The sequence below is a fragment of the Hevea brasiliensis genome, unplaced genomic scaffold (genome assembly GCF_030052815.1).
Source record: "Hevea brasiliensis isolate MT/VB/25A 57/8 unplaced genomic scaffold, ASM3005281v1 Scaf1, whole genome shotgun sequence".
NCBI lineage: Eukaryota > Viridiplantae > Streptophyta > Magnoliopsida > Malpighiales > Euphorbiaceae > Hevea > Hevea brasiliensis.
In genome coordinates this window covers 11416661-11440542 of record NW_026614585.1, presented here as the reverse complement: position 1 = coordinate 11440542, position 23882 = coordinate 11416661, and the positions used below count along the sequence as shown (strand labels likewise).

The 23882-nt window shown below is 31.8% G+C and overlaps 1 protein-coding gene across 2 annotated transcripts; it reads left to right on the top strand.

Moving 5' to 3' along the window:
* The first annotated feature begins 3546 nt into the window (after positions 1-3546).
* Positions 3547-21896, top strand: LOC110651897 (probable alpha-mannosidase At5g13980). 2 transcript variants are annotated; one of them, XM_021807368.2, is made up of 29 exons: positions 3547-3951; positions 4069-4152; positions 5366-5454; positions 5565-5739; positions 5851-5970; positions 6147-6233; positions 6322-6393; positions 6899-7012; positions 7585-7685; positions 7778-7871; positions 7969-8136; positions 8214-8303; positions 8751-8816; positions 8928-8984; positions 14158-14377; positions 14498-14637; positions 14807-14881; positions 15019-15078; positions 15162-15233; positions 15684-15731; positions 15918-16037; positions 16246-16311; positions 16577-16689; positions 17345-17429; positions 17761-17871; positions 17940-18035; positions 20580-20627; positions 21294-21362; positions 21446-21896. In XM_021807368.2, the coding sequence occupies exons 1-29, from the start codon at positions 3745-3747 to the stop codon at positions 21665-21667; spliced, it is 3069 nt and encodes a 1022-aa protein (XP_021663060.2). In that variant the 5' UTR covers positions 3547-3744; the 3' UTR covers positions 21668-21896. The 2 variants fall into 2 exon arrangements, with proteins under 2 accessions (XP_021663060.2, XP_021663062.2); XM_021807370.2 differs by lacking the exon at positions 17940-18035.
* Positions 21897-23882: the final 1986 nt, after the last annotated feature.

Genomic DNA, 23882 nt, shown 5'->3' with positions numbered 1-23882 from the left:
AAATATAATTTAAATATTTTATGAAATTATTAAATATTTAAAATATAAATTATTAATACAAATAATTTTTTATTTAGATTATTAATTAAAATATATAAAATTAAACGGATTCGAGTATTTTCTATTCGGATTTGGGATAAATTCAGATAGTTGAGAATAAATATTAGTCAGGTTCAGATTTGAATAAGATAATTTTTACGGGTATCCTATCTGTTGGCATTCTAATATTGCAAGAGCCGTTTTAGAGAGTAACTTTTATTTTATGTCAACATCTTATATATAACGACAATTCAATAAAAAAAATAACATACAAACAAAATATAGTTATTAATTTTTTTTTAAAAAAACTATTTTAATAAAAAGATAAAAGCGGATAATTATAATTTTGTAGGACTCACTTTTATCTACATGTCTTATTCTCATTGGATTTTGTCTACTTTACAGGGGGAAAATATTTTAATTATGTAAGAGATTTTATAGAATTTTTGGCAAAAATTCTAAGATTTCATTATAATCTTAAGAGTTATTGTCTTATTATTCCAAGTTTATTTTCTTGTTAATATTGCTAATAAAGGTTATAAACGATCATATGAGATCTTCAATTCCTTACTTCAAGTTTGACATTTGGGGCAGTCAGGATCTTTCTGGTCATCGGAGTTGTGAGTTGATATTGTGTTTGATTTTAGCCGTGATTTTTAGAATGATCTCCGACCATTTCTATCTCAAATCAAATGTGTTGATCTCTTTATTCCATTACCGTGACATTAAGAAAAGAAAATAGTTAATTAATTAATTAAATATAAAAATTTGGATGAAATAGAACATTTTATTTAAAAAATAAAATTAAAAGGACGCAATTGTTTAAATGAAAAATAGGATAAGAAAATTAACCGTAAATTTAGACATATGAGTCATTTTGTTAATAAAATAAAAATAAAATCGAGGATTAAATCATTTCTCATAACAAAAACGATTTGTATGGAGGATTTATAAAAATTATGTTGGATGTAGTAACTCATTACAGTCGCAACATCATTATAACGAATCACTTTTTATTACAAAATTTTAATATATTTCATCAACTTTTTTTCATTTTATTATTGTAATTAATTGATTCAATTTTTGTAAGGTACCATTTTAAGAGAAATTTTCATATGCTAGGATTCGGTCCACAATAAATTTAAAATAAAAATTATATTATGAAATTCACTTATTAAATATATAAGTTTCACATGTTTATATTTTGAATATATAATAAACTTGATACAAGTAAGAAAAATCTTTGAAGAATATTATCCTGTTAAAGTTTCCTTTCTTATTTCATTTTTACAATAATACTATTGTTTAATTTGGAAGCAAAAATCTAACACAAATGAATTCTTTTATTTACTAAGGTTTCGTTTGTTTTATAAAAAATATTTTTTGTATTTTTTAACGTTTGAGACATTAAAAAAAATTAGTCAATGAAAAATATTTTCTTAAACACAGAAAAAACTAAGTGATTTTTAAGGAAATGAGTTCTTTTTTTCAAAACAAGAAGTCGTTTTTAATTTTTTAGATTTTAATGATTTTGTTAAAATATGAGAACACTTATACATACATCAAATAAATATACACTATTAATTTAATATTATAACTAAACAATAAAATATATAAAAATATTTTTTTAGAAAATATGTTCTATGAAAATATTTTTTATATATAAGTTATTTTCTGTGAAACAAACAGAGTATAAGTTTAAATTTTTTTTAATGAAAAAATTTTTTTTCATTAAAGTGAATCAATAAAATTGTGTTAAAAAGCTATATTTTTTTACCTACAATATTCTTTCCTTATTTTTTTTATTTACATTCAAAATATTTTTGGATTAACTCTCATGTTCATAAACTTAATAAAAGAATTCAAATTTTTTTTAAAATTATTTTAAAAGAAAAAGAAATGAAGTCAAGCATAATCCTTATTTAAAAAATAGAATTGTATAATAATTTAATTTAATTAATTTTTTTTTATTAATTATCATATTTGAAAACTAATTACTAAAAGAATTTAATTCTTTTTAAATTAAAAAAATATATTTTTTATAAAAAAATATTTTAAAAGAAATAAAAATCATATTAAAAATAATATAATTATGTGAAAATTAAAATTAATTTTTTTTCTTATAAATAATTTTTTCTAAATAAAATCAATATGATAATATGATTATGTGAAAATTAAATTAATTTTTTTATAAATATATTTTTTTCAAATGGAGCTTAAATATTCTTCAAACAGAATTAATCTCATTAGGTAACATTCTCTCAGTTTTTTTTTAAGCTGATTTATGAAAGTGTTCATTAAAATAACAAAAAATTCAAATATAACTTATTTATATATAAAATCTACTTTTTGACTTAATTAATAAAATATGATGCTTATTTTATAAAGTGAAAATTTAATTATTTTTTTTTTAAAATAAGGTGCAAAGCCCTAGAAGAGACTAACGATTATAAGAAATTTCTACCCTATCATGAACAAGTTATGGAATCGGTTGATTTTTTCTATGTGTTATCAGAATTTATATTAAATTATAAATTTGAATTGCTCATAAAATTATATGATTAAGTTTATATTGAGTTAAAATATTAATTAATTGTTAAGTGATAATCATGTTATTATACTCAAAGGAAGAGTATTGAAAATTCTAATTAATATTTTTAACACCATTTATTAATTTAATAATTTTTTTATAAATTTTTTTTATTATATCCATTAAAAAAGGTAAATAAGTCAAAAAATCAATTTCGGTCTTGATTTTGATTTTGATTTGATATGGTCCAAATTTAATAGTCTATTTTTTTTTAAATGAAAAAAGGTGATACGGTTTAAAACTATCTGTTTCGTTTACGATTCGAGTTAAATATGAATTTGAATGATTTAGATTAGATAAATTGATTTGATTTTGATTTTGAACCAGCCTTGGACAAAGTCTAGATTCAATCAAAAGTATAGGAGTTAATAGACAAAAATGTGTCAAGTAAAAGGGGCATTAAGTGATTTTGGATTTGATTTGATCGCTCTTTAATACTAGATAAAGAAAAATAAGGTAAAATATTTAATTTTATCTTATTTAGAGGAAAGTATAATAAATGAGGATTTAATAATTTTATATTATTTAAATAAAATATATGAAAATTTAAAATTAAATATAAAAATTACCTAAATACTTTTATTTTGTAAAGAAATATTTTAATAGTTAAATAAAAATAAATCTAAAATTTTTAAAATATATTAAAGATAATATAAATAATAAAAAATTTAAAATTTTTAAATCTCTAAACTTAATCACTTTAGTGGCTGCAAAGTAAGGTATCTTCAAAATTTTTCTCTCAATCAGAATGTAAATAGAGCTAAAATATAGGCACTAATTCATGTATTTAAAAAATAAAAAGATTAAATAATTAATTTTATTAAAATAGGGATCAAATAATAACTTTACTTCATATAATTTATGCTTTGTGGAGACTCAATGATAAAAAAAAAAAAAAAGTTTGAGGGCAAAAAAATGAGTTTTTCCTGCTAATACAGAAAACCATAATTTATTACTTCCAGGAATAGAAGCTTGTCTGGAGAAAGATTGGATAAGAAGCTTCTTTCTTATCTAATGATTCGCTCAGGTACTTCCATTTCGTTGTAACCCAGAAACAATTACCTCTGTGATCAAGTGAATTTCTGTCTCTTACTTGGCCTCGCTTGAAGCTCCAAATGGAGATTAGATTGTGGTTATTCTCTGTGTTCCTGTTTATGGGTACTGCAATTTCATGGGTGGAATCCAAGTACTTGGTTTATAATACTTCACAAGGCATAGTTCCTGATAAGCTCAATGTTCACTTGGTTGCTCACACGCACGATGATGTTGGGTGGCTGAAGACTGTTGATCAGTATTATGTTGGCTCCAACAATTCAATCCAAGTAATCCCTTCTCTCTTTCTGTACATATATGTCCACGTTTAGGTATATATATTATTGTATATGGAGTTATGGATGTATGGAAATGAAGAGTCTTTTTTGATGGTTTTCAATGTGTAGGGTGCTTGTGTGAGAAATGTATTGGATTCTCTTATTCCTGCACTGTTGGCTGACAAGAATCGCAAATTCATTTATGTTGAGATGGTAAGTATTTTTCCCATTTTTCTAATTTTATTTAACTGTGGTTGGTTGCTGAGAAAACAATGGAAAAAGGAGGGGAAGAAACAAATTTGAATATTCTGACAGCTATGTTCAACAATTGGAAAATTAAGAATGTGAAATTGTTTGGATTATATTTATGGATCTCTAAAATCTCAGAAATGATTAGTCTATTCATGCATTGCCTGGCAACCAGGTGGAACTGTGGAGCATTAGGCTTTTGTAGACTGGAAGGACTCTGAAAGTAGTGGTCTAGAGGGTGGCAAGCAGGGCCACTGCCCCTCTTAGCCAAAACAAATTTTAAAGAGCTTGTGTGGGTTCATTCAGCCTTCCATCAAAATAACTAATCATAATTGCTTATACTTTTATATATACCCTATAAACTCAAGATTTCAAGACTCAAAACTCAACTTTCTTTTATATCTATTATTTAATACTATTCTCTATATTTTTTCTTTCTTCACCTTTTCATTCTATTTCATAACTAAAATTGATAATTTCATTTGTAAGATTTTTATTGACTTTGATATTTAGTATAGATGGAAGAAAAATTTGATAAAAATTTTTATTAACTTTTAATGACTTAAGTGGTTACTTTATAATTTAAATGGTGAACTAATAAAATTTTAAGTTAAAATCATGAGTGAAAAAAAAATAAAATTATTGATTTGTATTTTATGAAAAGAGATTTTTAAAATTTGGAAGATATTTTTTAACTTCGATTGAAAGTAATAGCAATTTTTTAAGAAGAGAAAAAAAATTATAAGATTTTCGCCCCCGATGTTAATTTCTGTTTCTGTTACTGTCTAGAACAATAATTGAATAGGTAGTTAAAATGGGATATTCAGTGGAAACCCTTTCTCTGTCACACCAAATTACCAATGATCCTTGTTTTACTGCCGCATTTAACCTGTTAGTTTCATACTCACCGTAGTACAGTGTCTTGAAATTGCAAGGTTCATGATATATTAAATGTCTATTTCTTCATTGCTTTGGGAAGGTCTCAAAGCATAAGCATTTCAAATTTTGGTGTCGTTACTCAATCAGTCATCTGCTGCGTAAGGACTGTGGAACCCCATAGTATAAGCATGAGATGTAGATTGCCAACTAGCACTCTATGGGGTGACATGTTATTCAGCCCTTGTAATCTCTAGATTTTTATCATATATGTGACTGTATTTCTTCCTTGATTACATAGGCATTTTTCCAACGGTGGTGGAGAGATCAGAGTGAGGCTATGCAGCAAATTGTCAAGCAACTTGTGAGCTCGGGTCAGCTAGAATTCATGTAGAACACCTATTGAACCCTGTAACAATATTCATATTTACAGCGTTGATTTCTGATTGTTACAATTGTTGCTCTCTCTCTCTCTCTCTCTCTCTCTCTCATTCTTTCAGAAATGGGGGTATGTGCATGCACGATGAGGCAGTGACTCATTATATTGACATGATTGATCAGACAACTCTTGGGCATCAATTTATCAAAAAGGAATTTGGTGTGACTCCAAGAATTGGTTGGCAGATAGACCCATTTGGCCATTCTGCAGTGCAGGCATACTTGTTGGGAACTGAAGTGCGTTTTCCTAACTTTAACTTCAACCACATCTACAAAGTTTAAGATTGTTTCACTATTTTCACCAGCTACAGTAGTGGACAACAGAATGATGTAATTAATCTGTTATAGGTTGGATTTGATTCTCTTTTCTTTGGCCGGATAGATTACCAAGACAGGGCTAAGCGTAAAAATGAGAAGAGTCTTGAAGTTGTCTGGCAGGGTTCTGACAGTCTTGGTTCATCTGCACAGGTGAACAGTATTAATTGTCTTAGCTTAAGCAGCCGTGCTAGGGGAATTATTATCCTTGCTAAGTTTGAATTTTTGTATTACATTGTGGAATATTTTTCTCTTCTGTTTCTTTATTGTGGTTGTATTGTTGTGGAGACAAATCTTTCATGTCACTCTTAGCTTCTTCATCGCTGTAGATTTTTGCCGGTGCATTCCCTGAAAACTATGAGCCTCCTCCTGGTGGTTTCTACTTTGAAGTCAATGATCCATCCCCTATTGTTCAAGTAAAGCACAGGAAAAAGTTGATACTTACTATGAGTCTCTCAAATGTTCATTAATATGCAACACTAATATTGTTCTTTTCCTTGCAAGGATGACATGAATTTGTTTGATTACAATGTCCCAGACCGGGTCAATGACTTTGTTGCTGCTGCAATTTCACAGGTAATCTTTTCGTGTAAGAACATTTCCTAGCTGCTTAATCTGAATATTTTCATTTCATGGTGTTTATATAATTCGTATTGTTGCTAAAACAATAATGATCTATACTACTATATTTCTGCTTAGTACGGCCCATAATTCTAAAATCAACTCAACTCAACTAAGCCTTTATTCCAAAAATTTGGGGATAATTCTAAAATCAAATGTTTGAATATTCTGTTTGTTATGTAGATAATGAAACTTTGTAGCATTTCTGTCATATACATTCAGGGTGAAGATCTTTTAGATGCTAGATTTGAGTTTGACCTAGTAGGGTATCGTACGGTGTGTGTCTGCCAAAGACCATCATGCCTATTTATGTGGCTTATCCTGAGACATTTCATCACTTGTTTTGTATATGTAAATTTTCGCTAAGTTGTATTTGTTCAAAATAGCAATGCAAGGAAGTTTTATCCATTTACAAAGGCCTTTCATAAGTTAAAGCTAACAGCATTCAATCCATTCTCAGGCTAATATAACTCGAACAAATCATATCATGTGGACCATGGGAACAGATTTTAAGTATCAGTATGCAGAGACTTGGTTTCGAGAGATGGACAAACTGATCCATTATGTTAACATGGTAAGCATTTTATTAAATCTTCTTGGTTGGTTGTTTAGTTGATTATATAAGTCATTATTATCATTATATAACACCTTTTGTCTTGTGTCCTCAAAATTGTGATCATTTGATAGTCAGTTAAATGAATGCCACTTGGATTATTGTTCTCATCTGTGCTATGTGACAAAATGAAATTAGCTCATTTCAACTAGTGAGCACTCAAATATTGATAATGATGGATGGCAGTTACATATGTCACTGGTGTTGGAATCTATTAAAAGGAACATGTCTCATCTCTTTGCGGTTGAACCTTATTGATTAAAAGTTGCAAATCATAACAGTTAGGGATTAGGTCAGCATCAATGAGTATGTAATATGAATTACATTGTTATCATGATGGATTAATCTCTAGAGATGGTGATAGCTCCTTGGAATTCTTGTATTATAATTTTCTCAATAAAAAAAAAAAAAAACATTCTAGCGATATAAATAATATATTTTTGCACTCATTTATGGTCTCACAATCCAATTCTGTCTCATCTTATTGTCTGAACTCTATTAGTACCAAATGGTCTGGTTTGACTACTTTCTAGGATGGACGGGTCAATGCTCTCTATTCTACCCCATCCATATATACTGATGCAAAACATGCTACAAATGAATCCTGGCCAGCAAAGACTGATGACTTCTTCCCGTGAGTTGAACATCTAATGTCATTATAATCTGTTTGTGAGTTACTTCCTCATTTTGAACAACTCTGAGAATTTGAAGCATTTATACCTCTAGGTATGCAGATCGTGCAAATGCTTACTGGACAGGATACTTTACAAGTAGACCAGCCTTGAAACGCTATGTTAGGATGATGAGTGGCTATTACTTGGTATCCATGCAATCCTTTTAATTTGTCTGAAGAAATATTCCATCATGATCCAATAAGAACTTCTCAGGCTGTGATCTTATACTTCTTTTTTAAATAGGCTGCAAGGCAACTAGAGTTTTTAAGTGGGAGAAGTAATACAGGGCCAAACACAGACTCATTGGCAGATGCTTTGGCAATTGCTCAACATCATGATGCAGTTGCTGGTACAGAAAAGCAACATGTGGCTAATGATTATGCTAAACGATTGTCAATAGGCTATTCAGAGGTGAATATTTGGTTTGAATACTTGTGTTGCTTCGTTTTGTTTTAAATGTTAATTGCTTATTTCATCATCTTCTGCAGGCTGAAAAATTAGTTGCATCTTCACTTGCTTGCTTGGCTGAGTCAACATCACATAATGGATGTCAGAGTCCAGCTACAAAATTTCAACAGGCAAAAATTATAAATCTGTGCTTGAATATCCTACATTTCCAGTGATTTCTAATAAGAATGATTAATTCTGCATACCTTATCATCATATGCTTCCTTTCCTATTTTTTCTTTCTTATTTATATATGGTACATTGGAAAAATATTTTATTTAACAATTATATCAATATTTTATGATTGAACTTAATGTGGTTACTGTGATAATAAATGAAATAGGTCAATCATTGACTTGAAAGTTGAAACTTTTGAAATGTGGACATTATAACTTTCTTCACCATAGCATTTTAAAGTCATATTTGCCATGAGAAGGGTTCTAACTTCTAATAATTTAAATATTGAACTTAGTATTACGCATTAATTGCATGGCAATTTTATTTTTCTTTGACATGGAAATTCAAGCTAAACTGGAGTTTCACATGTCAGTTTTCTTTCCCCACTTTCTTTCCTCCAGTGCCCTCTGCTGAATATAAGCTACTGTCCTGCATCAGAAATTAATCAGTCTCATGGGAAAAACTTGGTAAGAATAATATAGCATGCCAAGTATTGTTCTCCTTTACTCCATCGTAATTGACTTGGAGTTTCTCATTCCATGTTGAAAATTTTCATTTATGCATCTTCTCATATATAGGTGGTTGTGGTTTACAATTCTCTGGGATGGAAGAGAGATGATGTAATTCAAATTCCAGTGAGTACTTCATTTTGGCCATTGTGCTTAATATCTTGAACTTCAATTTGTATGCATGATAAGTCTGAACTGAGGCAATACATTTTTATGGAATATGTAAGAAGAGATGATTCTCCTTAATATCAATTAATCTGTACATGGGTATATATATACAATTGATTCCTATAATTGTGTTCTACTAATTAGGAAGAAATTCTAAATAGGAATACAAAATACAGAATATATAGAGAAATAATATAGTGATTGACTTTCCATAATACTCCCCCTCAAGTTAGAGCATAGATGTTAATTATGCCTAGCTTGTTACAAATGTAGTCAATCCTAGCTACATTCAGAGATTTTGTGAAAATATCTCCTAACTGCTCTCCAGTTTTGATATGTCCTGTTGAGATGATCTGTTGTTGAATCTTTTTACGAATAAAGTGATAATCAATCTCAATATGTTTGGTCCACTCATGAAACACCGGATTAGAAGCAATATGGAGAGTAGCTTGATTATCACACCATAATTTCACAGGCAGAGAGGTCTTAAAACCTGTCTCATTTAGTAATTGAAGTATCCACATTACCTCACATATTGATTGTGCCATGGCTCTGTATTCCGATTCAGCACTAGATCGAGAAACTACACTCTGCTTCTTCCTTCTCCAAGACACCAAATTTCCTCCAACAAAAACGCAATATCTAGTAGTTGACCTCCTGTCAACCTTAGATCCAGCCCAGTCGGCATCTGAAAAACATTCAACATTCAAATGCCCATGATTACCATATAACAAACTTCTTTCTAAAGCGCCCTTCAGATAACACAAGATTTATCCCAAGGCTTCCCAATGAGTAATAGTTGGGGAAGACATAAACTGACTTATCACACTAACGGCATAAGCAATGTCAGGACGAGTGACTATAAGATAGTTCAATTTTCCTACTAATCTCTTGTATCTCTCTGGATCTTCAAACAACTCACTATCCCCTGCTAACAGTTGTAAATTTGGAGTCATTGGTGCACTGCAAGGCTTAGCACCTAATTTTCCTGTCTCTGTCAATAGATCGATGACATATTTTCTTTGAGATAAGAAAATACCCTTCTTACTTCTCATAACTTCAATACTCAAGAAATACTTTAACAATCCTAAGTCTTTGGTCTGAAACTGGGTTTGGAAGAAGGTTTTAAGAGATGAAATACCTACAGAGTCACTCCCAGTAATGACAATGTCATCCACATAGACTACCAGGAGAATTAGACTAGCCTCAGATTGCCTATAAAATACTAAGTGATCACACTTACTCTTTTGCATATCAAATTCCTGTACTGCTTCATTGAATCTCTCAAACCAGGCCCTAGGACTTTGTTTCAAGCCATAAAGAGATTTCCGAAGCCTACAAACTTTACCCTACTCCCCCTGAGCAACAAACCTAGGTGGTTGCTCCATATACGCCTCCTCCTGAAGATCACCATGAAGGAAAGCATTCTTGATATCCAATTGGTGCAGGGGCCAATCATATGTAGCTGCTAAAGAGATAAACAGGCGAATAGAAGTAAGTTCAGCTACAGGAGAAAAAGTGTCAGAGTAACCAACCCCATATGTCTGAGCATATCCTTTTGCCACAAGGCGTGCTTTTAACCTAGCCACAGAACCATCAGGATTTACCTTTATTGTAAATACTTATTTGCAACCAATAGCTTTCTTACCAGTGGGCAAAGACAATAGTTCCCATGTACCATTAGTATCTAAAGCGTCCATTTCCTCTTTCATAGCACCACACCAGCCAAGATGAGACAGTGCCTCACCAACAGTATTGGGGATAGAAACAGAGTCTAAAGAAGTAACAAAACAACGAGAACAAGAAGACAATTGATTATAAGAAACAAAAGAAGAGATAGGATAAGTGCATGAATGCTTACCTTTACGAAGAGCAATGGGTAAGTCTATATCAGAATCATGATCAGTATGAGGTACAGGATCTCCCAACGAAGTAGCTGGTGGAGGATCTGAGTTAGGAATCTCTAATCTCCTGGAATAAACATGAACAACGGGTGGTCGAGTAGGTCTAGAGATAGAAGGAACAGGTTGTGGGAGAGGACTAGACATTGGTTGGACAGTATATATTAAGAGATCATCCTTCTCCCCCTGACTCTCATACACAGATGATTGAGGAAAGAATGGAGTGAACTCAAAAAATGTGATATCTGCAGAAACACGATAATGATTAAGAGTAGGAGAGAAACAGCAGTATCCTTTTTGGAGCCCGAAGTACCCAAGGAAGACATATTTGAGAGACTTCGGATCCAATTTAGTAACCTGTGGACGAACATTACGCAAAAAACAGGTACAACAAAAAATACGAGGTTCAACAAGGAATAAAGATTTTGTAGGAAACAAAACAGTATAAGGAATATCCCCATTAAGGACAGAAGATGGCATACGATTGATCAAAAAACGTGTCGTACAAACTGCATCCGCCCAAAAGTGTTTAGGAACTTTCATATGAAAAAGAAGAGCACTAGTTACCTTAAGAAGATGCCGATTTTTTCTTTCAGCTAAACCATTTTGGGATGGGGTATCAACACAGGAAGACTAATGAAGAATGTCATTTTGTGTCATATAAAACTGAAATTGTGCTGAAAAATATTCTTTGGCATTGTCACTTCTTAATATGCGCACAGAAATATTAAATTGAGTTTTGATTTCATTACAAAAGGCACAAAGAGATAGAAAATAACTCAGAACGCTTTTTCATTAAATATAATCAGGTAACACGAGGGTAATTATTAACAAAAGTTACAAAATAACGAAATCCAATTTTAGAAGTAACAGAACAAGGACCCCAAACATCAGAATGAACTAACTCAAAAGGGGATGAAGCCCATTTATTGACTCTAGACATAGAAGGCAAACGATGATGTTTTGCAAATTGACACGACTCACATTCTAGTACTGATAAAGACTGAAACTGAGGACACAACTTCTTCATGATAGAAGAAGAAGGATGGCCCAATCTACAATGAGCTTCAAGAGATATTAAGGTACTGGAGCAAATAAGCGACCACGGTTCATGATTTTCCAGAATGTAGAGACCACCTGACTCATGTCCTCTATCAATAATGTGCTTCGTCGTAAGATCCTGAAACAAACACTGGTTAGGAAAAAAGAAAACATAACAATTTAAGGTACGAGTAAGTTTACTAACAGAAAGTATATTAAAAGAGAATTTTGATAGACACAAAACAGATGACAAAGAAATTGACGAAGTCGGGTTCGCAGTTCCAGAACTCATGACACAAGAAGTAGAACCATCAGCTAAAGTAACAGTAGAGGAAGTGAGATTAGACTGAAAAGCAGATAGAAGACTAGAATTACCTGTCATGTGATCTGTCGCACCAGAATCGATAACCCATTTGGATGAGGAAGACACAAGGCATGTAGTGGATTTACCTGACTCAATGATCTCAGTGACAGGGGAACTGGTAGGCTTTAGAGATGCCTGATACTGGAAAAATTGTGCAAAATTCTCTGCAGATACAAAAATAGTTTTATCAGAGGAAGATACTGTAAAATCCTTTGCTGCCATATTTGCCATCTGTGATCGCCGATTTTTCCTCTGAAGTTGCGGACAATTATATTTTGTATGGCCAGGCTTATGGCAATAATAACAAATGACTCCTCTTGAGTCCTGATTAGAACTAACCTCCCCATTACGCTGATTACCTCTGTTGCTTGTAATTCCTCCTCTACTTCCTCTTCTATTACCCTGTTGTCCATTTGGATTATGGCTAATAAGAGCACTACTAGCAGGCTGTGAAGATTGAGTAATCTCTGTACGAAGGACCCGTGTGAATGTTTCATGCAAAGAGGAAATCTCAGAATTGTAGAGAATCTAAGATTTAGCAGTCTCTTATTCTGAAGGAAGGCCTGCAAGAAAGCTCATAACAGCCAGTTGCTCCCGTTGGGCCTGCTGAACTTTCACATCAGAACTAAAAGGCAACAATACATTAAGTTCCTCATATACCCATTTAAAATCCATAAAATAAGCCGTGAGAGACTTATCATCTTTCTTAGCACGGTAGAATGCCTTACAAACATCATAAATAAGGGAGATATTCCCTTTACCAGAATACAGAAAATTTAAGTAATCCATCAATTCCTTAACAAATTCACAGTGATTAATTAAACTAATTACTTCACTGTGAATCGAGTTCCGAAGCTGCAAAAATAACCGAGCATTCTCCCTTACCCAAGTTTGCCGTGTATCATCAGTAGGTGGTTCTTTAGTAAGGTGATCATCCTTATCAATGCTACGCAAATAGACCCTAACAGCCTTACTCCACTCCATGTAATTTGAACCATTAAGTTTGTGTTCCGTGATCTTAGTCATCACCGGAATCACATTAGAAATAACATTTTTATTATCTTCCATTTGTTGAGACAAAGAAAACTAACCGCAATGCTAATCCAAAGTCTTACGGCCGCAAAATAACCCAAAATCACAAATCAAGCAAATACCGAAATAGGATCTGAGAGCCAAACCTCAGATGTCTTTTAATGGTGTACTGGATCAGGCAACAGCACACAGTGGTGGAATGAGGGGGTTGAGGCAATGCCGGCAATGCTGATCGGAGTCGAAACGTCCTGCAGACGCGCCTCCACACGGCGGCGAGTGAAGAAATGGCGAGAACCTGAGTTGGGCGCGTGAGCCTCACTCGCTTGGATTCCGTTGACCGGATCAGAGGGGACGGCCGGTCGGCGGCCAAGGTCTCTCCTGAGCTGGGTGGTGAGAACAAATAGTCACCCTAGATAAATGACCTAGGGTAACAGTGGGTTTCAGTCCAGAAACAGACGGGAAAAAAAAAAATTTCAGATTTAGATTCCTTAATGAACCTGCTCTAATACCATGTAAGAAGAGATGATTCTCCTTAATATCAATTAATCTGTACATGGGTATATATATACAATTGATTCCTATAATTGTGTTCTATTAATTAGGAAGAAATCCTAAATAAGAAATCCTAAATAGAAATACAGAATATAGAATATACAGAGAAATAATATAGTGATTGACTTTCCATAACAGAATACATTTTTTTCATTGGCACATTACATTTAGCTGGGCATATGCAGATTTGCTTGTGGTTTGTGTTTCCTTTATCAGCTTACAAGATACTAATTTGCTGTAGGTTATCAATGATGAAGTTACAGTGCATGATTCTGAGGGAAGAGAAATTGAATCACAACTTCTTCCTCTAGCAGATGTTTATGTGGCCCTAAGGAACTCCTACGTTCAGGCATACATGGGTAAACCACCAATGGATACACCGAAGTATTGGCTTGCATTTACGGTCTCTGTTCCACCTTTTGGCTTCAGCACTTACACAATCTCAGGTTCCAAAAGTGCAGGTTCGTTAATATAGTTAATATCTTTTGGAACTAATCTTGCCAATAGAACAATCTTGGAGTCCAATTCTCTTAGTTTTCGATTTTCACTTGTCATTTCAATGGTTTCTTTTTCAATTACAGGCGCTTATTCAACCAAATCATCCACATACACATTTCAAACAAGAGATCAATCTACTATAGAAGTTGGTCAAGGAAATTTGAAGCTTACTTTTTTGGCAGATGAAAGCAAAAAAGCTAATTATATTAATAGCAGAAGCTCAGTAAGTAATGCACTAAATGTTGCTTTTTAATCTGTGTTTTTTCTGAACCATTTTGGAGATTGTTAGTATTGTTCTTGCATCTTGTTGTAGCAGTTCTTTGATGCATTTTCTTTGTGAAGTGGTACAGAATTTTTTGTGTAGCTAATACACGTGTTTCTGACTTGAGAAGGTTGAGGACTTGGTTGAACAGTCATTCAGTTTTTATACTGGATATAATGGAACTGGAAATGATAAAGATCCACAGGTATGCATACTGGACAGAAGTTCCACTCGCAATTTTATCTTTTTATGGGAATTTTTGTTTTTCATCAGTTTAATATTAGCATTAGACTATCCCTTTCCAAGTTCACATCTCATATTATTTGTCTTTTTCCTCTCAAGAATGCTGGTGCATATATCTTCCGTCCAAATGGGACATTTATCATAAAGCCTGAGAAACAGGTTTGCAATGCCTTCTAAAATGTTCTCCACATGAACAAGTAATCAAATGCTTACTAGTTAGAAACTTTTGTTCAACATTCCAGATTCCTTTGATTGTCATGCGTGGGCCTATAGTAGAAGAAGTACATCAACAGATCAATCAATGGATATATCAGGTACCTTTCATATAACAAGGTTGTGTGCATGTTTGTCGTTTTTCTTCATGGATATTTTGTCTTTTTGCTCTGCTATCAGAGACATATTAATCACATTGTACATGATAAAGATTAAAGAATATTAGTTTAAAAAAGAATAAATGATGAGCTCAGTTTTCAAGTCAAACTTAAGCCTAATAGGCCACAATTAGCTATAAAATTATTAAATTCACTTCTTTTGGTAAAGTTAGGAGGATTCTGAATATATGAGCCTGCAAAAATCAATAAATCATCTGTGCTAAAAATTTTCATAGTTAACTACAAGTCATGATTGGGAAGGAGTAGGCTATTTACTTGCAAGAACTCTGTCTGCTTGTGGTTTGGTTCTTTGGTTTTACATACAAAATTCTTCCTCAGAAGGATCCAGTTTTACGTTACCCTCAAATAATATTGCTTTGTTCATGTGTGCAGATCACCAGATTATACAAGGGGAAAGAGCATGTTGAAGTTGAATTTATTGTAAGCTTGATGGGCTGCTTTAGTCTTAATTCTATTTAAGCAATTTAACTTGTTTTCTTTGCTGAAAGGAAAAATTATATTCTTAGTGGTGGAATTTTGTCTGTTAATTTGGTTTAGATATTTTATTTTTTCACTGGATCTTGTTGCGCATTCCATTTGGTGCATTTATTGTACCTACCACACTAGGTTGGGCCTGTACCCATTGATGATGGAATTGGCAAAGAAGTTGCAACACAGATTACAACTACCATGGCTACCAACAAAACATTCTATACAGATTCCAATGGACGTGATTTTATCAAAAGAGTAAGTTGAAAATGTGCTATTCAGTTTTGTACTATACCTACTCTGCTGGATTTTCATTCAGATGATCAGAATGGCTATTGGCTTAGAGTTTTAATTTTTTTCTCAACAATGTTTACTTAAAATAGGTGGTACATATATGATGTTTTGGGCGATTGTTTATTTTCTAATTTCAAGCAGTTAATGAAGCAAAGAATTTTCTTGTTTGCAGATTCGTGATTATAGGAACGACTGGAACCTGCAAGTGAACCAACCAGCTGCTGGAAATTACTATCCGGTATGTTTCTCTAAAAGAAAATGTTTTGCGTAGGTGTATCAACATCAAGACTATCTTTTAAATCGTAAAGGGAAACTGTAAGTACTGAGGAAGAAAGTTGGCAGTTGTGTGTGAAATTTTGCTATTGTTTTTAACTTGTCTTGTATTGCTGTAAGAAATTTTCACTATTTCTATGTCCTAGCCAATGATAAGTCACTTAACTTTCAGTGAGCATTTAGATTTGCTCTCATTTAATATCCAATTTTCATCATATTTGTGCATTCAGATTAATCTTGGAATTTACACCAAAGATGATAAGAAAGAATTTTCAGTTCTGGTGGATCGGCCTCTTGGAGCGTCTAGCTTAGTGGATGGACAAGTAGAATTGATGCTTCATCGGTATGCTATGATTTTTCTAATTCTCGACCTGCCATGATTCTGAGCAGCTGTTATACTATCTGAAAAGTTTGCTCTTTGTAGTCAATGACTTGATGGATTTTTTTTTTCCGGTTTTGGGGTCTTGTTTTGTTTTTATTACTATTTTTTATAAGGAAAACATCACTATATGGCACCAGATGGATGCAGCCCATGTACAAATGTGAGATTATACCCTTGGAAGGCAATGTATAAATTCTACGTCAAAAAGTTTACATATAACTATCCGTTATGCTAAAGTTTTATACTTGAGCATTCACATATCAGTCCCAACTCCTAACTCCTAAGTCGTCAGTGAAAGGATTGAGAGATTTATCCTCTCCCTCATAGGCCCCTGTTTTACATTCTCTCCAAACTGTCCAAAAGTAGTTTGAAGATGATGGAGTAATGGAGGTTAAAATGCCATTTTTGTAAGGAGTTTTTTTTTTTTTTTAAGCATTTCTTCCACAAAAATTCCAGTTTGTAATATATGAAAATGGAGAAAATGCTACCAGTTAAGACATTACCTAAAAGTCATGTGCTTGTATATCAATGACTAAAAGTTTAAATGAGTGTAATTCTTGTCCTTTGTGCTTATCACACAAGATTATCAGAATTTGGTACTTCCCTTTTGATGCAGGAGACTGCTACTTGATGATTCCAGGGGTGTTGCAGAGGCTTTGAATGAAACAGTTTGTGTTCTTGATCAATGTAAAGGATTAATAGTAAGCACATTTCATTCTCTATCAAATACAAGTGCAGCCATTGGCTAATTCTTCAAAAGATGGTTTTGCAATTTGAGACCTTTGCTGCAGTTTGCTTGGTTGCTTTCTTTTTTGACAAATACTAAACTGTTAACCTCATCACATCCATGTTATTGGAAGGCAAATAGAAGCCTCAAGCTCTTGGATTATCAGATAATTGATAATTGCCCGATGCCACTAATGTATACACAAAGAAATAGGGAAAAAAAAAAAAAAACCTCCTTGACATGAAATATATGATCTTACATGTTTGAAAATTAACTTCTATCTTAACTTACTATTATTTTTGCAGATCCAAGGAAAATATTATTTCAGAATTGACCCGTTAGGAGAAGGTGCTAAGTGGCGTCGTTCTTTCGGCCAGGAGATATATTCACCTCTCTTGCTGGCCTTTGCTGAGGAGGTGAAATTAAAATTAAGTAAAACAACAGTCCTGTCAATTGGTTTCTTAAAAGTTATTTCTTCTTGCAGGATGGAGATAACTGGAGTAATTCTCATGTAACCACTTTCTCGGCCACTGGTTCCTCCTTTAGTTTACCTGATAATGTTGCACTTATAACTCTCCAGGTAGTTGGGGCTTCATTGTCTATTATTGCCTAATTTCCTTGCATAGTTGATTTAGTAAGACAAGGATAAGGAATGACAATTTTATCTGAATCTAGGACCTTAATGATCAGATCCATAATATGGCTGTACAAAGCAACCAAGCAATAACGAATTAGTTGCTTGGTGTTAGCCCTTTCTTTTCCGATTTGGTGTTGATGTAGAAGAAATAAAGAACAAAAAATAGAACAATGACCAGTCCTTGAAAAGAAGAGAACTAATTCTCAACAATTTCATTAATCTCAATAATAATCATAGAGTAAAGCTACTGAATAATAAAAAATTAGCACTCTTTTATAGAGCTTACAATCCTAATTAATTTAGAAATAGAAACTCTTATAAACTCTAATTAGAACTACTAAATAAAATAAACTAGGAAATAATAAATCTAATAATAATAAAATTCCTGCATAATAAGAACTCTTTAAATTTCTTAATTCTATAATAATTAAAATTCGTAATTAAAATTCGTAGCTTTCTATACTGCATCATTTTCTCCTATTTGGAGAAAACTCGACCTCGAGTTCTGAAGTGTTGAAGGATTAAGAATCAAGTAAGGAGAAAACACGATTTTCTTGGACGGTAGCAATAAGAATAACTTGAAAAAGTTTGCGCTCGCTTTTGTATTCTTGGAAACATTTGGACAGATAAAATTAATTAGAACAATAGTTGAATTGCCCTTTAACTTAATAGGATCTTCAATTTTCATTGATGTCTCCATAGAATCTTCTTCATTCCCCAATATATCTTCCTCAAGCTTGGGTTGTGCAATTTTATCAATTTCTTGTTCTGGAAAAGGCTATTCAACATGTGAATGCTCAACACTTGAATCGTTAGATTCTTCAATCTCATACTCTTCAACCTTTGTTCCTTTAGGTTGCTCTTTTTGTTCCTTGTTCTCATCTGCAAGCTACTCTTTGAATTTTTCTCCTTGTTTATCTTCAACGTCAAGCTTTTTTCCTTGATTTACAATTTGAATTTCTTCTTTAAGTTCTTGCAAAGCTACTAATAATTCATTAAGCTCTATTTTTGATAACTTATTAAGCTTTACTTTTGAGAACTTATCAAACTATGTATTCAATTCTTTCACACTTGAAAGCACAAGTTTTTTCCTGCATTCCGCAAGCTCTCTTTCCTTGACTTGTAAGAATCGTTGTAAATCTTCATATTCCCTTTCTTTATCTAGTAAAATCTGTTTGACCTCTCCATATTCACCACGTAAGAAAGAACACCTTTGACGATCACGTTTATAGCTATAATTTCTATCCCATGACAGAGATGGTAATTGACCCTTATGAAATCCAATGTCATAATTAATTTCTTCGAGAACATTTTTGTAGTAATTGATCTCGTCTTTTAATCTCTTAATATAAGTTTCCTTGGTATTCGAAGTAAGAAAACATACCTTACTTGAAGAAAAAAAAAACTCAAAATTCAGCTTTTAAGAGTTGTTTCTGCAGAAAACGAGCTTCAAATTTAGATGCAAGATGTCAACTTAGCAAAGTAGGGTACTATTGAAAATTGTTGACTGGCAAGGGTGATGATGTGCCAATGATGCGGCCAAAGAGAGCTAACGTGGCAATTGTTGATGCAGCAGAAATCTAATGCAAATTGGAGCACAGGATGACTTGGTGAGCACAACTTGGTTTTGGGTGGATCTAATCCGACGTCGGTTTTTAAAGCTGGAGGCATTGGAATGGGTTTCCGACTGTGGGAATGGGCAGATTGGAGACCAGAGAGCTGCTGGATTGATTATATGCTGGAAAAATCTGGAAAATTTGCGGGTCTAGATTCCGGTTAAGATCTGACCCGGTAGCATCTTCTTTCTGGGAAGTTGCAGGTGATTGGAACAGTGTCAGAAGCGTTGCCTGGTGCAGGTGAGTGCTGTGCCGGTGGTGGCGGGGCTGCCTGGTAGCCAGAGGATGGTCATATGTGAGAAGGGTGCTGTCAGTGATGGGTTTTCTATTTCTTGTGACTTTGTTTCCTTCTCTTTTTTTAAATGGTAAACTAAAGGTAGAAAATTTTGGATGAAAAGTAGAGGAAAATTTCGAGGGCACAAGACAAGGTCTGAAGTTTGTGGAAGCTTATGGAAATTTAGATTGAATTTAGGCTCTGATGCCAAAATTGATGTGGAATAAATAAAGAACAAAAAACAGATCAAGCACTAATCCTTGAAAAGAAGAGAACTAATTTTCAACAATTTTATTGATCTCAATAATAAGCATAGTGTAAAGCCATTGAATAATAAAAAATTAACTCTCTTTTATAAAGCTTATAACCCTAATTAATTTAGAAATAGAAACTCTAATAAACTCTAATTAGGAATACTAAATAAAATAAACGAGAAAATAATAAACCTAATAATAATAAAATTCCTAAATAATAAGAACTCTTTAAATTTACTAATTCTGTAATAATTAAAATTTCTAAATAAAACTCTAAGCTTCCTATACTGCATCAAGTATATCTTTCTTTGCTAATAATCCTCACTTTCCGTGAAATATACAGGAGCTTGATGATGGAAAAGTTCTTCTCCGGTTAGCACATTTATATCAGGTTTTAATTCTCTCCTCTAATCTTGGTTGTGTTTGGTGTACCTCATTTATCGATGAGATTTTAGGACTCAGTACATCATTTTTTCTGCAATATCTGTATTCGAATTACATGCTGTAGTCATGGGCAGTTTAATTTCTCTGATAGTCATCAAACTTATCATTGATTTCAACATGTTCACTAAGTTTCAAACTTCATCAATAAAATTGCTTAACTTTAATTTCTGTTTTAAGTCACTGTTGCTAGATCTTGGTAGAATTTCAGCCATATTTTTTACATGATAACCAAGTCAAGTTTTTTCAGTATAGTTTTATGGACTGTAGTGCTATCATACTTGGTAACAAGTTATTACATAGAAAAATTTGGCTAAATCTCTACAAAAACTAGCAATAGCGACCTTAATGAAACAAAACAAAGGGTGAGTAATTTTGCTAATATAAATTGAAATTCAGTTGCGATACTGAGATTTGGTGATAAGTTTAATGACTGGGTGAAATTATTTACTTCTCTGTCTTGTATGTGTCTGCTGCGCATACGTGATTTCAGTGACAATAGCAGCTAACATTTGACAGGATTGAATTTATCTGTCCATTGCTTGAATGTTTAAATTTCATGTGTTTGTATCAATTTTTAATTGTTATTTGCTCGGATTCATGACATCATGTGCAGATTGGAGAGGACAAGGATCTTTCTGTGATGACAAGCGTAGAACTGAAGAAGTTATTTCATGGCAAGAAGGTGGAAGCAATTGTCTCCTCACACCTAACCAGGCATCGTCTTTTACTAGCTCTACTAATGTTTTGTTTCCATTCTTTATTCAGATTCACAAAGTGGCAGAAATGAGCTTATCTGCCAATCAACAAAGAACAGAGATGGAAAAGAAGAGACTCGTCTGGAAAGCTGAAGGCTTAGAAAGACAAGAAGCAGTGGCAAGGGGCGGACCAGTTGATCCTGCAGAACTGGTGGTGGAACTTGCCCCGATGGAAATCCGCACCTTTGTTATTGATTTTGATCACACATCCCACCATGTATTTGATGTCTAATGACAATGACATATTCCTGAGGAAGTTCTTGCTAATTTGGGCGTGCATTGTGCTTCTGATCTCAGATATTATTTTGATATGATATCTATACTCTTGCGTGTTGGTCATAGAGACAAGTTGCTTATCATATGCAGTCTTTGTATCCTAAAGGTTAGGAAGATTTTAAAATACTCCGGAAGCATTAAAAAATAGTGCTCCTTACAGAAATAAAAGATAGTTTTTTCTTTAATTTTAGAAGGCTGACCCCATGTATTTAGGGGTGTGCAACTGGTCGGTTCGGTTTCGAACCGAACCAAACCGATAAAATCGAAAATAAAAAATTTTAAAAATCGAATCAAATTGATTAATAAGAGAAAATCAAATCGAATCGAATCGATATCAAATCGAAATTTATAAAATTTCATATTTTTAACATTAAATCTAAATAATAAAACATAAAAATAAAAAAAAAATTAGAAATCAAAACTCAAAATCTTAAGGTTCGGTTCGGTTTTCTTTGATTTTGGTTCGGTTCAATTCGATTTGATTTTCTTTGATTTCCTATATATATTAATAATTTCGGTTCGATTCAATTTTTTTTAATTTTTTATGAAAATAACCGAACCGAATCGATTAACTGAAATTATCAAAATTATAAATTGAAACGAATCGATTGAATTTTAAAATTGAACCGATTGAATCGAATTGAATCAGTTCGGTTTGATTTTTCGGTTTAAACCGAAAACTGCTCTCCCCTACATGTATTATGTGAGAGAGAGTGTATCGAGTGCATTCAATAGTTCCTCTAAAGATTTAGTATCAGTGTAACGCGATAACTCTGTAAATTCCATTTTCATGGAATGGAAATGTGAGAATAAATTTCGCAAAGGTCTGTTTATGCATTTTTCTTTTCAAAGTATAGATCAAATAATATGTGTTGAGGGTTATAAAGCTATAATAGAAAAAAAGAAAAAAAAAACTATTTTGAAAAACAATTTTTATTTTGGGTGCAGAAGTAGGGCAAAACAACAAACAATCTGGGTTGTGTTTGATCTACAATTGCAAGAAAAATAAAATATCTTGATTAGTCATAGATTTAAAATATAAATATGTAGGTATTATTATTTTATATATTAATCTCATTATACGTTTGGATCTAAGGTAGAATTAAAAAAAAAAAAAAAAAACCCTTAACTTTCATGGCTAAGAATATAATTGAGTTGAACTAAATCAATATAATAAAATATTTGAGTTGGATTTCATTTCAAAACAAGATTTAAAAATTAATTAGAGAAAATTTGAATAAAATTATTTATTATTATCAAATTAAAACTTGAATGAGCGTAAATTTAGTTTTACAAATTATTATTTTAACATTTTTAAATATAAAAGTTTAAGCATTTAGTTGGACTAATTTTTTCAACATATGCACTTTATTTATACCGTACTCGTGATTTAATTTATTTTTATATAAGTTTTCTATTAATTTTTTATATATAATAGTAAGATGAAAGATTATTACTTCAATCTAAATAATAATAATAAAATCAAACAAATAAAATAAAAATAGTAATAATTAAATTTAAATAATAATAAAATATTAAAATAATAATTACGTTTTGATAATAATTATGATATTTCTTTTGCTCTCACCTTTAGTTTTATATATTAATTTGACATGAATAACTATATATATAATTATTAAATCAATAAAATATAAGCTAATTTTATAATTTAGAAGGAAAAAATATAATTTTATTTTATTTAGCATAATTGTTTACATTATCAAAAATGTTAAAGTTGTATCTTAATATTTCTTAAAAAATTAGTATAATATGTTTTTTTGACCACCATAAATTGTGTGAGGTACATTTTAAACTTTTTATTAACGTTAAAATAAGTATGATCAATTTTCTTAATTGTACCATTAGTTATGGTGTAAGTTTTCCCTCTTTCAAAAGAATTTTTAAAAATATAAACCATATTATTAAATATAACAATTCCAATTTTAAATCTTTTAAAAAAATAAATTAGTTATATGGATTATAAGTGAAAAATCAAATATAAAATATAAAAATAGAGTTTATATTAAAAGATAATATTTATCTTAAAATAATCTATGTTAACATAAAATTTATTTATAAAATTAGAAATTAGAGATAACTATTAAAATATATTCAATGATTAAAATTTTTCATACTTATAATTTCTTATTTGATTGATATACTCATACTTT